Raw genomic sequence first — 16,605 nt, forward strand, 5'->3', positions numbered from 1 at the left:
CGGTTCGTTTTAGGGTGCAGGTCCAGTGGGGGATGGTTAGGTTTAGGTGCAGGTGGGCTGAGAAGGTTAGGTTTAGGGTTCAGGTCCAGTGGGAGACGATAGATAGATAGAGGGCGCTGAGACATAGACAGGAGCCCAAGTTACGTGGCGCTAGACCCTTCCTGAGCCGAGATACGGATATCCCACTTTATATTTATTCAATTGAAACAAATATTGGTTTCGTAGGCGGTGGAATTTTGCGACGAAACTTGCACCTGACGACTGGGGGAATGCATTCCACTAAGTTTCGGGTGCTTTGGGGCTTTCTGATACAAACGGGAACCGGGGAACCAAAAAACATCCCGTTTCCCAATTATGTAGGGCTGTCAAATAATGGGTTCCTGGACAAATTGCTTATAGATGTCTTTTCACATTTTATATCATTTTTCATGGATGAAACCACCTGTACCATGCTTGGCGCACTCTGTCGGATGCATTCCACTAAGTTTCAGGTGATTTGAGAACTTCTGGTATGAACGGGAGCCAAAACAAAAAAAGCATCCCATTTCCCAATTATGTAGTGCTGTCAAATAATGGGTTCCTGGACAAATTGCTTATAGATGTCTTTTCACATTTCATATAATTTTTCATGTATGAAACCACCTGTACCATGCTTGGCGCACTCTGTCGGATGAATTCCACTAAGTTTCAGGTGATTTGGGGCTTTCTGGTACAAACGGGAACCAGGGAATGAATAAACATCCCATTTCCCAATTATATAGTGCTGTCAAATAATGGGTTCCTGGACAAAATGCTCATAGATAATGTTTAAGATTTTATATAATTTTTCATGGATGAAACCACCTGTACCATGCTTGGCACACTCTGTCGGATGAATTCCACTAAGTTTCAGGTGATTTGGGGCTTTCTGGTACAAACGGGAACCGGGGAATCAAAAAACATCCCATTTCCCTATTATGTGGTGCGGCCAAATAATGTGTTTGTGGACAAAATGTTTATAGATGCTTTTTCACATTTTATATATTTTTTTATGGATGAAACCACCTGTACCATGCTTGGCGCACTCTGTCAGATGCATTCCACTAAGTTTCGGGTGATTTGGGGATTTCTGGTACAAACGCGAACCGGGGAATCAAAAAACATCCCATTTCCCACTTATGTAGTGCGGCCAAATAATGTGTTTGTGGACACAGTTTTATATGATTTTTTATGGATGAAACCATCTGTACCATGCTTGGCGCGCTCTGTCGGATGCATCCCACTAACTTTCAAGTCATTTGAATGCTTAACTGGCATAGAAAAGGCAGTTTCCGTGGACCCCTTATTTGGCGGCCATTGCGTAATTGGAAAGTAGGATGCTTTTCTTGTGCGGGCTCTAGCTCCTGAACCCGAAGGCCCCCGACCTCGGGCTCGTTCAAAAGGGGACACCGAGACCTTTCCAACGAGACCCTCCACCAGCCCCAGGGCCACTTGGCCCCCGAGATATGAATTTTTAAATTTCAACAGGAAAAAAGACCTAACTCTGGAATCCAAAAAGCTATCCTAGCACCAGTCTCGTTCGAACCATCTAATCGAGTTTTACACACGGTTCAAATTTCAGAACAATCCGCCGTGTCTCCGTGGAGATGTTCGACCAAAACGATCCGGTGCTTTTCAAAATGGCGGCGCCCATAGAAAAGCGCCATTCTCGGCCAACTTTTGCTCATAACTCGGGAACGCAAAGCCCCAGAATGCTCAAACTTTGGTCAAAAACTCCCCTCTCCCCCACGACCTGAACACATCCATCGCGGGCCCCGGGAACGCCCCCTGGCGGATTGCGGATCCGCGGGGGTCCCGAACTTTTGCGGGCTCTAGCTCCCGAACACGTGGGCCCCCGACCTCAGGGCCGGGCTCGTTCGACGGGGCACATTGAGCCCTTTCCAACACTGCGTTCCCGAGATATAAGGCCAAAACGCCCAGAATTTGACCGCCCGTAACTCCAGGACCCCGGGGCCCAGGACCTCGGGGGAGGGCGCATTCGATAGAGGCCTCCGAGACCTTCCTTTGACCTTATTTTCAGAATTTTCCTCCACAGCGTTCCCGAGATATAAGCAGAAAACTCAAGCACCACAGTTCCCATGTATTCAACACAACAACTTCCCAGACACAGTGTTTTTAGATGCAATTTAAGATTTGATGTCAATTGATATGAATTAAAACACGTCTACTGTACTCGCCGCACTCGGCCGGACGCGTGCCGACGATTTTCGAGTCACCCCGAGTGCTTAATTTGCATAGAACGGGCAGTGTCCAGAAACCCGTTATTTGGCGGCCATCAAATTTAAGATTTGATGTCAATTTTTATGAATTAAAACACCTCTACTGTACTCGCCGCACTCGGCCGGACGCGTCCCGATGATTTTCGAGTCACCCCGAGTGCTTAATTTGCATAGAACGGGCAGTGTCCAGAAACTCGTTATTTGGCGGCCACTACGTAATGGGCAAATGGTACGTTTTTTTGTTTCAGTCAATAAAAACCTTAAACTTGGGGTTAGGACCTAGGGGCATCGAACGCTAGTACGTGGGGCCCTCTGTAACAACGTGTCAAATAGCCGAATTCCTCGGACTTTGGGAAGCACCTTAAAAAAAATCAGCAAAAATATTCACTGAAAATGAAAGACATGTGCTTGTCACTTTTCTCGGCCTTTCGACCCCAACGAGGTCGTAGGGCCGCCAAACTTTTCCGTCCGACTCGGGGGCTCGTGGCGAGAAGAAAAATGGCGCCCCCTGGCCGATCGGCCCTTTCTAAGCGGCGCCTGCTAACCCACTATGGCAAACTCATTCGAATAATGGGCGAGTGGGATGTTTTTTGTTTCGGTCAATAAAAACCTCAAATTCGGAATCAGGACCTAGGGGCATCGAACGTCAGTACGTGGGGCCCTCGGTAACTGCGTGTCAAAGGGCCGAATTCCTTGGATTTCGGGAAGCGCCTTAAAAAAATCAGCAAAAAATATTCACTGAAAATTAAAGACATGTGCTTATCACTTTTCTCGGCCTTTCGACCCCCGACGAGGTTGTAGGGCCACCAAACTTTTCCGTCCGACTTGGGGGCTCGTGGCGAGAAGAAAAATGCCGCCCCCTGGCTGATCGGCCCTTTCTAAGCGGCGTACGCGAACCCTCTATGGCAAACTCATTCGAAAAATGGGCGAGTGGGATGTGGCTACAAAGGTCCCAGGGGCCCCAAATTTCGACGTACTGAAAGGGCGTGGTGCTCGTGCTCAAAAAAGTATTTTTTAAACACTTTTGATCCGTCTCTCTGTGTCTGCCATTCAAGTCAATGGGAGAAACAGGCCCCTACGTACGGCCAGACTCGAAATGCTTGGAAAGCGGCTAGGGCCCTCAAACTCGGGGGCCCGTGACGGCGGCGCATGCCGAGTTTCGGGGCCCTGCGACCTTCCGTCTCCGTACGGGGGCTGTCCCGCTGCGGCAAACCAATGCTAATAATGGGCGACTTGGATTTTGCTACAAAAGTCCCAGGGGCCCCAAATTTTGCACGGTGGCTCCTGGGGCACCCCCGAGCAACATACTTAGAGCGCCTGGCTCTAGGGCACAGGGAACAAAATTCCAGCTTCTGACCCCAATTTTTTCTCAAGATGCTCTGTCAGTCTTAGGTCAACAGAGGATTCTGAGTGATTTTTGGTTCTGAAAGACCAACTTTTTTCCAGAAGGTCCTATGGTTTCGCGCTTCAGCCCCGGTCGGGGGCCCCCGGAGAGTCCGAATCTCAAATCTCAAGACGTTACAACCTTTCGTCTCCATACGGGGGCCGTCCCAAGCTATATTTACAAAATACTGCCTTGGCGTACGCTCGAGACTTTTTTGACCTTTCGACCCCTGAAATAGGTCCTAGGGCCGCCAAACTTTTCCGCCCGACTCGGGGGATCGTGGCGAGAAGATAAACGGAGCCCCCTAGCAGATTGGCCCTTTCGAAGCCTTTTTTTCCCCGCGCGTCCTGCTTTTCAGTGACGTAATGGGCGAGTGGGATGTTGCTGCAAGGACCTCAGGGGCCCCAAATTTCACACTGTGGCTCGTGGGGGGGCCCCAAGCAACGTACCAAAACCGCCGCGCTCTAGCGCCGAGGTGAGACCTTCTCAGCCTCTGAAGCAGATCTCTCTCTCGAGGCTCTTTCACTCATACACTCAAAGAGGCCTTTAAATTATTTTGTGGCGGGGGAGGGGTGATTTTACTGGAAAGTCCTAGAGCTTCGCGCTTCGGGGCCATCAGAACCGGCGTACTAGTTGCCCGTTGGCTGTCAGAGCCTATGGTAGTCCCGGGCCGTCAACAGCCAGTTCCCTTGGCTGCCTTAGGGAAGTGGCCTTACTCGGGAGTGTCGCAACGGCCTGTTTTGCAGGCTGTGCACGGCCGTTCGTGGACACTCCGCAATGCCCCCTAGCGTTCGCAATCCGTACAGGAACGTACTATCTGTCCCCTTTCGGCCTATTTTGCACTCCGTGTACGGCCGTTCGTGGACACTCAACTTCGCCCCCTAGCGGTTTCACCTTTACAGGAACGTCCTATCTGTCCCCTTTCGGCCTATGCCAGGGGTAAGGGGAAAAACGTACACTTGGCTACTCATTTAAGATTGAAACGGGCGTCCATTTGTTGCAGCGCTCCCTCCGTCTTACTAAAAGTACAATGGCCACTTAAATGAATGGGGTTTTTTCCACCAGCGACCTAAATTCCCTTAACTTTGTACAGGCCCTGGCCACGAGTGTTGACGGATACTGCTGTATTAGACCCCGCCCTGAGCGGGTTATACACAGTCCAACATTGTCTTGATACAGGAGCAGCTGTGTCGACAAGAATGTCTCGTAAGCGATTGAGGTGTTTTGTTTTTGGCTTTAAGAGTGAATATTAGTTATGGTAGAAATGAAACGTTTTGAATCAATCACTGTTTTGAAGCGTTCAAAGTGCCACGCACTGGTCAGAACAGTGTAAATGCAATGAAAACTCAGCTAAAACATCCATAAAATCAGCTTTTACAAAACAACTTCAAATGTTTTGTTGAAAGCGTAATCTATTAAAAGCAATTAGCAAATTATCTAATACCATTAAATATGAAGTGCCTGTATAATATGTGTTATTTTATTAAATTGTAGGGCTTGTTTTTTGTTTAATGGAGATCTTGATTAATCAGACCAAAAGACTTTTAACTACAACTCTTCATTTTATTATACAAATTTGTCATTAAAGGTCTACAAATGTATAAAACTGATCCGAGATCAGGTAAAAACCATACAGACACTATGGCCCATAATGGTGAACTATTGACATTTTTCGAAACAGTTGTGATGTAAGAAAGCCTCATTTACTGAAATCACGTGACTTTGGCAGTTTAATAAACCACTGATTCGAAACAAATGATTCACAAAGGTTTCAAAGCCTCACAAAGCATGTTTCAAAAGCACCCATCACTGAACATAGCAGTCTTCATTTTTTCCTTACATCTGAGCCGCTGAAGACACAGTGGATTGGTTTTATTTTTGAAGGGAATGTGCCACAGATCTAAAATACACATGCAATTTCTGTCCCTGCTGTTTACATTCACCGACATAATAGACTCTGTTTATGTGATGTGGCGAGGGGGGTGTGGTTCAGCGAAGTCTGCAACGGCAGAGAGCGTCAGGAGACGCGTGGTAAACGAGCGGGTTGAATGCAAATCACGAACACCTGTTTCTCATTCCAGTAATTGGCGCGGAGACAGGATAAAACGCCAGGAGAAGCAGGAGTGTGGGAGAGAGAGAGGGACTGCTGACTGAGACTGCTGGAGCTGATCAGGAGATCAATGCTGGAGTGAAGCCCGTCTGTAGATGTGGATTGTTTGATCGTGCGTTGCACAGACTTTTGTTTGTTTATTTTTCTTGGTGAAATAAAAACTCAGTCAGCAGTCAAAGCTGACCCTTGTCCTCTTCCTTCCCTGACGAACTTGATCATTACTACACTGGTGCCGAAACCCGGGAAGGAAGACGGAAGCCGCCGCCATGCAGGCAACCCCCGCCCCCGCCACGCCGTTTGCGGACATCATCGCATCCCTTGCGGTCCTGCATCAAGACCAGCACAGAGTCCTGCTGGATCTTCGTGCGGACCAGGAGCACCGGTTCGAGGCTATCATGTGGGTCCAGCAGGAGGACCGCGAGAGGTTCCGGAGCTGGACTGACCGGGAGGTTCCTGTGGAGACCACCGGACCGGCTGCTGCACCATTTTAACTGCCCCTCAACAAAATGGGCCTGCAAGATGACCCGGAGGCCTTCCTGGACCTGTTTGAGAAGACAGCGGAGGTGTCAGATTGGCCCCGGGATCAGTGGCCCGTGCGACTCGTCCCGCTGCTATCGGGTGAGTCGCAGGTGGCGGCGCAGCAGCTACCCATACAGAACCTCCTGGTCTTCGACGACCTCAAGAGGGCCATCCTGCAGCGGGTTGGCCGGACCCCAGAGCAACATCGTCAGCGCTTCCGGTCTCTGGAGCTGGGTGAGTCTGGCCGGCCCTTCATGATGGCCCAAAAGCTCCGGGATGCATGCCGCAAATGGCTGTTGGCCGACGGAAGCGGCGTGGAGCAAGTGATCGATCGGGTGGTGCTGGAGCAATTTATCACTCGGCTACCTAAGAAGACCGCTGAGTGGGTCCAGTGCCACCGGCCCACGTCGCTGGACTCGGCCATCCAACTGGCGGAGGATCACATGGTGGTGTGCCCAGGGGTCGGCGAACCCTTACCATCTGTCTCTCTCTCTCCTTCTCTTCCCCTCTCTCTCTCTAAACCTGTCCCTCTTCCCAGGTCTCGTCTGCCCAGCCTGACTCGTGTTCCGCCCCGGAAGGGAAGGGATATTGGCAGATCCCCTTGTCAACTGATCAAGGACAGTTTTTCGGGCCCAGAGCCCCGCCCAGGGGGGCGGGACTGGCTGCTGCCGGGCCAGACCCCGCTCCTGTTTCTACCCTCTCTCCGCGCCAACCATTCAGCCCACTATCTGCCACAAGAGCGGCGAGCAGGTCTGGGCTGGCCTGTTGGCGTTGCGGGGACCCGGACCATTTTGTGGACAGGTGTCTGGTTATGGAAGTGAGGACGATGATCCGGGTCCCGGACAACCCGCAGGCTGCCCCTGGTCAAGCTGGCCGGTACCAAATACCTGTGAGTATCAAAGGGGGTACCTATCAGGCTTTGGTGGTCTCAGGTTGTAACCAAACCTCCGTTCATCAAAGCCTGATTTCATCCGGGCATTGGATACAAGCCGCATGGTTAGGGTGCGGTGTGTGCACGGGGACGTGGTGAAATATCCTATAGTGCCAGTTGTTATTCAATTTAGGGGACAAAAGCATAGTGTGGAGGTGGCAGTTAACCCGCACCTCCGGCATCCGATAATTTTGGGAACGAATTGGCCAGCGTTTAATAAATTATTGGGATGTTTGCATTTTTGGGAAATGCACCCCTGGATAGGGGGCAGGGAGCAGGAGCTCATCAGCACGGTTTTATTAGTACTCAAAAATAAGGATTTACAACATGGTATAATAAATTATATTTGAGGTATTTTGAACTGAAACTTCACAGACACCCTTTGGGGACACCTGAGACTTCAGTTCATTACTAGTTCATTTTAACCAGGTAACTAATGTTAACTAGTGATACTGAAAAATCACCTATAAAGCTCTCATCCACACTGTAAAATAAGTGTGAAGATGCAGTACAGGGTGCTTTGGCAGATATATACTGTAGTACTGACTCTCTCTGCTGGTCACAAGGTGAACAACATTCTTATCCTCACTGAATGGGAGTTACGTTTTTTGTGGGCCACATGAAACCACTTTTGTGAAATAATTTTTTTAGGTCAGTTTCACATTTGTCAAAGCCGTTATTGGACATACATGGAAGGAAGGTTTCACAAAATTAATTTAGGGCTAACTTGTGTACTGTTATCTTGCATTTATTAACTTAATTTTTTAAATGTCATTCAATAGCATTCATTTTACAGAGTTTAATTTATTACATGTTAATGTCATGCTAACATATGCACTAATAGACAGTGTTTAGGACATCTACAGTTAGTTATCAGTGCTTTTATCTCGTCTCTGCAGGTGTTGGGCTTTGATGCTGTAAATAAACTGGAGAGTTTCCTGTCTCCTGTAAGTCATGTGTGTGTGTGTGTGTCTTGATGGGTGTGGAGGAGGAGTTCATCAGCGCTGACAGTTAGATATATATGGAGAAAGTCATAAAAGCCTCCTCTGATTTGTCACTGAAGTTGTTTGATGATTTCCTCTGTTGTGTCTAATAAGGTAACAGCGAGTGTGATTGGAGGGTGTTGGACCTCTTTCTCTCTCATTAAGGGGTGTGAGAGGATGCCTGTACTTCTCTATCATCAGTGCGGAGAAGCTTGAACTGGATGTTGAATTAATCAAGTAGAGAGAGATGGAGAGATGCCTGACACTTGTTTTACTGTCTTTATCTGTAAAACTCATCACAGCTGGTAAGTACAATGAAAGAGATTATTTTCAGAAATGAAGTGCCCAGACTTTATTTAATCACTTAAAATTAAACTATACTGAAATTTGTTTTTAGATGCCTGTGTAAATGCATTGTTACAATATCTTGAATGTGCTCCTGTGTTTAACAGGCCATTTTTCTCATTCTCTTTCTCTCTCCCTCTCTCTCTGTCTCTCTCTGTCTCTCTCTCTCTCCAATTTATAAAGAGCTTTAAGTTTTACATGATGGTCTTCTTTTTATCCAGCAGCATATGCTATATTATGTTATGTCAAGATCACAAGAAAATGAAGTTGTGATCATGACAAACAAGACAGAAAAAACCCCTGAAGGCCTTTACCATGAACTATATAGAGGGAAAGAATATGAAAGGAATACACCAGGTTTAATATAGTTAAAGCTCAATCAACATTATTTGTGGCATAAATTTGTTAACCACAGAAATATATTTCTACTTGTCCGTAAAAAAAAAAAAAAAAAAAAAAAAAAAAAATATCTGGGATACAGTGAGACATTTACAGTGGAAAAGAATGGGGCCAATAATATAATATATAAATAATAATGCATTTTAAGACAATTAATTTAATTTAAATTAATTTACGTCTTTAAACTCCCTTTTTTATAAAAAAGGATGGAGACAGCATGATTTTTTTTTTTTCATCAGCATATCTATGATGTTGATTGAGCTCAACTTGTATTGAACTCTGAATATTCATTTTAAATATTCAGGTATACAGTACGTGTCCCATTTTGCCAACCTTCCCACTTTGTAATGCTAAGAATTAAACTCTCATCCCTTCTTCTGTCATTGTTAATGCTCAATATTTAGACGGTGTGAATGTGAGGTTGGTTGGTGGTACCAGTCGCTGTGCTGGTAGAGTGGAGGTTCTTCATAGAGGTCAGTGGGGAACAGTGTGTGATCTTGGCTGGGATTTGGCTGATGCTGCAGTGGTGTGTAGAGAGCTGGACTGTGGAGAACCTGTAGATGCTCTGAGTGATGCTCATTTTGGATCAGGATCAGGACCAATCTGGATGAGTAATGTCTGGTGTGCTGGATCAGAGTCTACACTGAAGAATTGTAGGTCATTTGGATGGGGTAAAAGCACCTGTGATCATGCTAAAGATGCTGGAGTCATCTGCTCAGGTAATTTTGATATTAAAATTCATATATTTGTATAATTTTTTGTGCTTTTAATTTGGCTTCGAATTTTTAAAGAAGTTGGTTTTAAAATGTTGATTTCATTAATATATATATATTTTTACATCATTTATTCATTATAAGGCTAAAAATAAAGTCGCTTCTATGTACAAATAATTATCTTGAAGCCCCAAAAATAAGCCATGCTTTTGTTGATCTATGTTGTCTTATTTAGAAGTCAGGCTGGTTGGAGGTTCTCGCTGCTCTGGGAGGTTAGAGATACTTGATAATCAGTCGTGGGTTTCAGTGTGTGCTGCTGCCTTTGACCAGCAGGATGCAGAGGTTGTGTGTAGAGAGCTGGACTGTGGGGCTCCTGTACAGGTGCTGGGAGAAGATGCTTTTGGAAATGGAGACGCTCAGATGTGGACACAAGAGATTCAGTGCAGAGGAAATGAGTCTCAGATTCACCTCTGTCCAACATCACCATCACATGAAAACAACTGTTCCTATGAGCACAGCATTGGTGTAAGATGTACTGGTAAGAGTTTAAAGTACAACAAAGCACATTAGTTTCATTTTATTATAGCATTTTAAATTTACACTTTTTTTCTATAACATTCACAGACATAATAAATGTGAGGTTGGTTGGTGGTCACAGTCGCTGTGCTGGTAGAGTTGAGGTTCTTCATAGAGGTCAGTGGGGAACAGTGTGTGATCTTGGCTGGGATTTGGCTGATGCTGCAGTGGTGTGTAGAGAGCTGAACTGTGGAGAACCTGTAGATGCTCTGTATGATGTTCATTTTGGACTGGAATCAAAACTGTTTTGGATGAAAAATGCAATGTGTACTGGCTCAGAGTCTTCACTTAAGAAATGTGGATTCATGCAATCAACTGATCCTAATGTGTGTCTTGATAAGAGAGCTCAAGTCATTTGTTCAGGTAAGCTAAAGCTAAAAATCCTGTCTCAATATACAAAATAATTGCACCAAAAGCAGTATTAATTTCATTTTTTGTGAGCATTTTTCACCTTCTTTTTACCACACAAACTGTTAAATTAGGCTGTACTAATCAGGGACCATGTTAAAAATAAACTTTAGAAGCTTTTTTCTAACTCTACATTTTAATGCAATGCCCTGAAAGGATTCATTCATAGATATTGTTGATATGAAAACGTGGGCCGATTTTTACAGTAACAATATCTATATGCTTTTTTTCTATATGAGCCATTTTTGTATCTTACTTTCAAGGCCTTTTTGGACTGGGAAAAAGTTTTGTTGATATGTAAAATATGTTTTTAAGTAAATATATTTTATTTCAGAAAATAAAGGAAAACATGATTTCTCATTATATGACTAATGTTTTGATTATATTACTGACTCATTATTGAAGTTCTATAACTTCAAATTTTGTTCTTTCCTGTGTTGTTCTTTCAGAAGTCAGGCTGGTTGGAGGTTCTCGCTGCTCTGGGAGGTTAGAGATTCTTGATGATCAGACGTGGGTTTCAGTGTGTGCTGCTGCCTTTGACCAGCAGGATGCAGAGGTTGTGTGTAGAGAGCTGGACTGTGGAGCTCCTGTACAGGTGCTGGGAGAAGATGTTTTTGGCAAAGGAGATGCTCATATGTGGACACGAGAGATTCAGTGCAGAGGAAATGAGTCTCAGATTCACCTCTGTCCAACATCACCATCACATGAAATCACCTGTTCATATGAAAATGATGTTGGCTTGGTGTGTGCAGGTTTGTGCATTTTTTTAATAAACTGAAATCAAATGTTAATGTTCCCAAAAACTACATATTAAATAAATATTAAATAAATATTCATTAATTTTATTCTCTTTGTGTGATACTTTCCCCCTCATTCTTTCCCTTTGTCCGTATGTCTTTACTCCCTCTTTATTCATTATATAGACTTTATGAGAGTGAGGTTGGTTGGTGGTCACAGTCGCTGTGCTGGTAGAGTGGAGGTTCATCATAGAGGTCAGTGGGGAACAGTGTGTGATACTTTCTGGGATTTGGCTGAAGCTGCAGTGGTGTGTAGAGAGCTGGACTGTGGAGAACCTGTAGATGCTGTGGGAGGTGCTCACTTTGGACCAGGATCAGGGCCAATCTGGACAAATGAAAAGTTATGTTCTGGATCAGAATCTACACTGAAGAACTGTGGATCAATAAATTGGGCTTTTTATGACTGTGGTCATACAAAAGATGCAGGAGTCATCTGCTCAGGTAAACTGCTAAACCCTGTCCTGTTTTTATATCACTGATAAACCACCTGCTTTAAAGGGATAGTTCACAAAAATAAATAAATAAAATGAAAATTCAGGCATCATTTACTTTGTGTCTTTTCAAACCTTTATGACGTTGTTCTGTGGAGCACAAAATTTATTTATTTATTATTTTACTTTCATTATATTGAAAAGAGTACCAGGATATTCTGTAAAATTCCCCTTTTATGTTCCATGAAAGAATGAAAGATGATTAAATAAAACAAATAATTAGATTATTTTACTCCTTTCACATTAACAAGTGGTGCTTTGTGGTACAATGATAATGACAAGAATTACACAGATAGCAATCAGAACTGAAACGTTTCTTATCTCTTGCTACTTAAGGCGTCAGGCTTATTGGAAACTCCAGTTGCTCTGGGAGAATTGAAGTTCTTGATGGTCAGATGTGGATGTCAGTGTGTGCTGCTGCCTTTGACCAGCAGGATGCAGAGGTTGTGTGTAGAGAGCTGGACTGTGGGGCTCCTGTACAGGTGCTGGGAGAAGATGCTTTTGGAAAAGGAGATGCTCAGATGTGGACACAAGAGATTCAGTGCAGAGGAAATGAGTCTCAGATTAAATTTTGTCCAACATCCTTACACAAAAACAGCTGTTCACATTACCAGGGGCTGTTCTGTGCTGGTGAGTTAAGAGAATATGAGAGTAATATCACACCTTTTACTCATAGGGTACGTCTCAGTCAGCTCCCTAGTTCAGTGGTCAGAACACTGACCAGGTCGCCAGCCTTTTTAAGGGCTGTTTCAATCACAAAATCCTTTGAGTGCACTGGAATGTTCACTCCCTAACAATCCCACAATGCACTCCAAAAACAAGATGCTCACTTTGTTCCCTTAATGGAAATTCTTAAGTGCAAAACAAATCGCACGAGCCAACACAATATCAACACAATATTATCATGACATGAAGATTTGCAGGGATGCAAACAAGGAGGAAAAAAGGTGAGAATATTGCACGGGGCGGGGGCATGCTGCGCACATAATTTTTTAAAAAGTTATTTGCTTTACATGCTCATTTGTAGTTACTTACAGGGTAATAAAAAATAAATGTAAAAATCCCTTAAATGTTCAAAACTGTATTTTTTCTTGCCAAAAATTAACATATTGTTGCAACATTTTACCAAAAATCAACATTTGGTTAAAAAATGTTATAAATAACGAAATGCTATGATACCCTTGTAAGACCCCCCCTACCCCCCATAAAACACTTTCTCTCATTGGATCTATGCAAATCCCACAGGTGACCTATTTTGATCTCAAAACGCTGAGTTCTCACCTAAAGGTGAGGAGTTTGCATTTGAAAAGACAAATCATTATTTAATGAAATGTCAGCATAAACATCAATAGATAGGTAATAAACGGTCTAGTTAATATTTATAATTAAAGTTTGGCTAAAATGTTGCATATATAACAACCATCAAAGTTTATTTCATGACATACTTTAAACAGCATAAAAATGTCATAAACATATTGGTCCTGTGTGTTGTTAATAAACACCAGTGGTGACAACACAAGCACCCAGTCATGTCACCAGAAATTGAGAAATCAGTGTCAGAATGTGTAGTGAGCCAGTGTGCTTTACCAGTGCCTGAATTTGAGTACACAATATACTGATATATGAACTAGTGTGCTTATGGAGATGCACCCACAGTCTCTATCTGTATTTTTCTGTCACTTAGATAAAAAGAATGTGAGGTTGGTTGGTGGTCGCAGTCGCTGTGCTGGTAGAGTGGAGGTTCTTCATAGAGGTCAGTGGGGAACAGTGTGTCATAAATCCTGGGATTCGGCTGATGCTGCAGTGGTGTGTAGAGAGCTGGACTGTGGAGAACCTGTAGATGCTCTGGGTGATGCTCATTTTGGACCAGGATCAGGACCAATCTGGATGAATGGTGTTTTATGTATTGGGTCAGAGTCTACACTGAAGAACTGTGGGACAGACGGATGGGGCATAAATACCTGTACTCACAATTCTGATGCCGGTGTCATCTGTTCGGGTAATTAAACTGATTTTCCATGAATTTGTTGTGACAAAAAGAATATATATATAAAAGAATAAACTCTAAATGTTTGTATGGTTATTGTATTTAACTATTAAGCATTTTGTATTTGTCTACTGTGCTCTGTCATTCATGTAATATGAACAGGTCATAAAGCTTCCAGACTGGTTAATGGACCTCACCTGTGTTCTGGGAGGTTAGAGATACTTGATGATCAGTCGTGGGTTTCAGTGTGTGCTGCTGCCTTTGACCAGCAGGATGCAGAGGTTGTGTGTAGAGAGCTGGACTGTGGGGCTCCTGTACAGGTGCTGGGAGAAGATGCGTTTGGAAAAGGAGATGCTCAGATGTGGACACAAGAGATTCAGTGCAGAGGAAATGAATCTTATATTTCATTTTGCTCAACATCATCATCCCACAAACACAGCTGCATCAGTAACAATAATGTGGGCATGATGTGCTCTGGTAAAGTATAACTATTCAGTAGGCATGCACCGATACCAATACCATTATAGGGCTCGATTTGAGGGGGGATGTGGGGGATGGCATCCCCCTTGTTGAAAAAAATGCCAAAAAGCATCCCCTCTGTAAAGCCACCATCCTCCTTACCATCCCCTCTGTAAAGCCACCATCCTCCTTACCATCCCCTTTACATTAACAGTGTTATGTATTATGTAAACTTATCATAAACTACATTTTAAAATTCTCTGTATGATAATTAACAAACTATAAATAATAGTATTGTAACGCGCTGCGCACAGTCATGCCAGAGCTCTGATTTAAGCAAGCTTTCGTCATTTTTTCGAGCTAATTCAAAAGGATCAGGAGAACGGTTCGAGTGGATCTTTTGACGTTCTTTAAAAAGAAGAGAACAATGTATATTACTTTGATTAGAGAACATTCCCCTGACACATTAGAACGAATAGGCTACTTAATACCGCCTCCTGCTTTCGACAAAAGAGCAGTCACATGTTGAGATGCCCCTTTTCCACCGACACGGTTCTGATGCGGGTTCCCGGCCTGTGACCATTCTCGAACCGTTCGATAGTGATACGCGGATCGCAGTTATATCCGTGGATACTGTGGATAATCTGGGTCAAGTAATAAAAAATAACATTCCAATTAATTGTGGGTGGATGAGAAATAAATTATTAATGTGTTTTAATAAAGACACTATCATTTCACGGTAAGATGCAACGAAAGTGCGTCACTCTTATTACTTTCGTTTTTCAACTGAACGTATTTCTCTTCAGAGAAAACATTTGCCTAGAGCACCTCCTAGTGGCCATAATATAAAACACAAAGGAAAAACCCTACATGAGATATTGCTTTATAACTTTTAACTAAAATTTAACTAAAAATACCATGTAATATTTTACCACCTCTGCCTTGTTTTGAGCCAGGAAAAACCCAATATGTATGTGTGTGACAGATTGTCACTGATCCAATACAACAATGATATAAATAATTTAATGAATAATGCCTATTTTTCTAAAATGTTAAAGGTACAGTAGACCCCACCCCCGCCCGCCCACAGATGACCACACCATCCCCCTTGATTTTTTTATTTTTTTTTAATTTACAATTGGACCTCTGAGTATTCGTATCAGGCCCGATACCAAGCTCATGTAGGCTACTCGTAAAAATACCCCCATACCAAAGACCGATACCGTAACTGACAGAATTTCCGCACACAGAGACACTGGCGGAAGCAGCAGAAACAATGTCAGCCTCAGATGTCTGGAAATACTTCAAAATTAATGATGATGACAACACACACATTGCGAACTGCATGCACATCGTGCTGAACAGACCAGAAGCGTTCCCTTTCGAAAGGGAACTCAACTCTGCGCTGAAATCGCGCTATGGGGAATGCCACTCGTGACCCGTGTTCGAAATGCCAAGAATCACACAACTCCAATCCTATTGGCCGGCGACAGCCTATGACGTCGAACGGCACGAACCGGGAAGCAGTCGGACATCTTCTCATCTTTTCGGGACTGTTTTGTTCGTGCCATTGTTTCACAAACTCCGGTAGGGAATTACTCCTTTTATATCAATTGTCCAGGAGGATGTGTTCATCCATGTGCCCCAGAGGTTTGACACTTGATGTACATTTTTCTGCCATTTTTCTGTCTGGAGAGGAGCGAACGCATAGACGATGCTTGAGGGCAGCGTCTATGTGTGTTTGTCTATTGCTCACTGTGAGCGTCTCCCCTGTTTGGACGCTCCGTTCTCGTTTGACACTCTTCCTGAGGGAGGAGGTGTCTGCATCTGTGCCTGGTGTTGTAGCCCCGTGTGTGCTGAGGCAATACGGTGGCTGCAGGCATAAGGCTCGCAGATGAGCTCGTTGGGAAGTCTGAAAGGATTATATTTCTCTCGGCTTCCCTGGGGCTTATGAAGTTGTGAGTTGGATGACGGTGACATCCGTGTTTGATGTCACTGCGTCCGATAGCGAGCGCTCCTCTGGCCGCTGGGTATGTGAGCTGCTGTGTTTTTGGGACGCACTTTTTTCGGTGGGCTGCGGCTGCCGTGAGAGCGCGTTAAGAAAGGGGCCGTGCGCGGACGACTCGGCGAACGGTTCCTTTCTGTCCATGAATGTTGCGGCTCCCATAGACTTTCCATTCTCTACTGATCTCCGAGTTTGAGATCGGGAGGGCATGGAAACCCCCCTGGCCGTTCAGATTTGGAT

At 44.3% G+C, this 16,605-nt stretch overlaps 1 protein-coding gene across 1 annotated transcript; it reads left to right on the forward strand.

Moving 5' to 3' along the window:
- Positions 1-8,432: 8,432 nt before the first annotated feature.
- On the forward strand, positions 8,433-14,419 carry LOC125245616 (scavenger receptor cysteine-rich type 1 protein M130-like). The gene is made up of 4 exons (XM_048156284.1): positions 8,433-8,490; positions 9,334-9,648; positions 9,878-9,914; positions 14,113-14,419. The coding sequence occupies exons 1-4, from the start codon at positions 8,433-8,435 to the stop codon at positions 14,387-14,389; spliced, it is 687 nt and encodes a 228-aa protein (XP_048012241.1). The 3' UTR covers positions 14,390-14,419.
- Positions 14,420-16,605: the final 2,186 nt, after the last annotated feature.

The sequence above is a fragment of the Megalobrama amblycephala genome, linkage group LG14 (assembly GCF_018812025.1).
Source record: "Megalobrama amblycephala isolate DHTTF-2021 linkage group LG14, ASM1881202v1, whole genome shotgun sequence".
In the NCBI taxonomy this organism is placed as follows: Eukaryota; Metazoa; Chordata; class Actinopteri; order Cypriniformes; family Xenocyprididae; genus Megalobrama; species Megalobrama amblycephala.

Bases quoted from the DNA above. Each gene is read 5' to 3' on its own strand.
- LOC125245616 (XM_048156284.1), top strand. From the start codon at position 8,433: ATGGAGAGATGCCTGACACTTGTTTTACTGTCTTTATCTGTAAAACTC. The intron at 8,491-9,333 runs GTAAGTACAATG...CTCAATATTTAG, and splicing joins TGTAAAACTCATCACAGCTG to ACGGTGTGAATGTGAGGTTG. The intron at 9,649-9,877 runs GTAATTTTGATA...TGTCTTATTTAG, and splicing joins TGCTGGAGTCATCTGCTCAG to AAGTCAGGCTGGTTGGAGGT.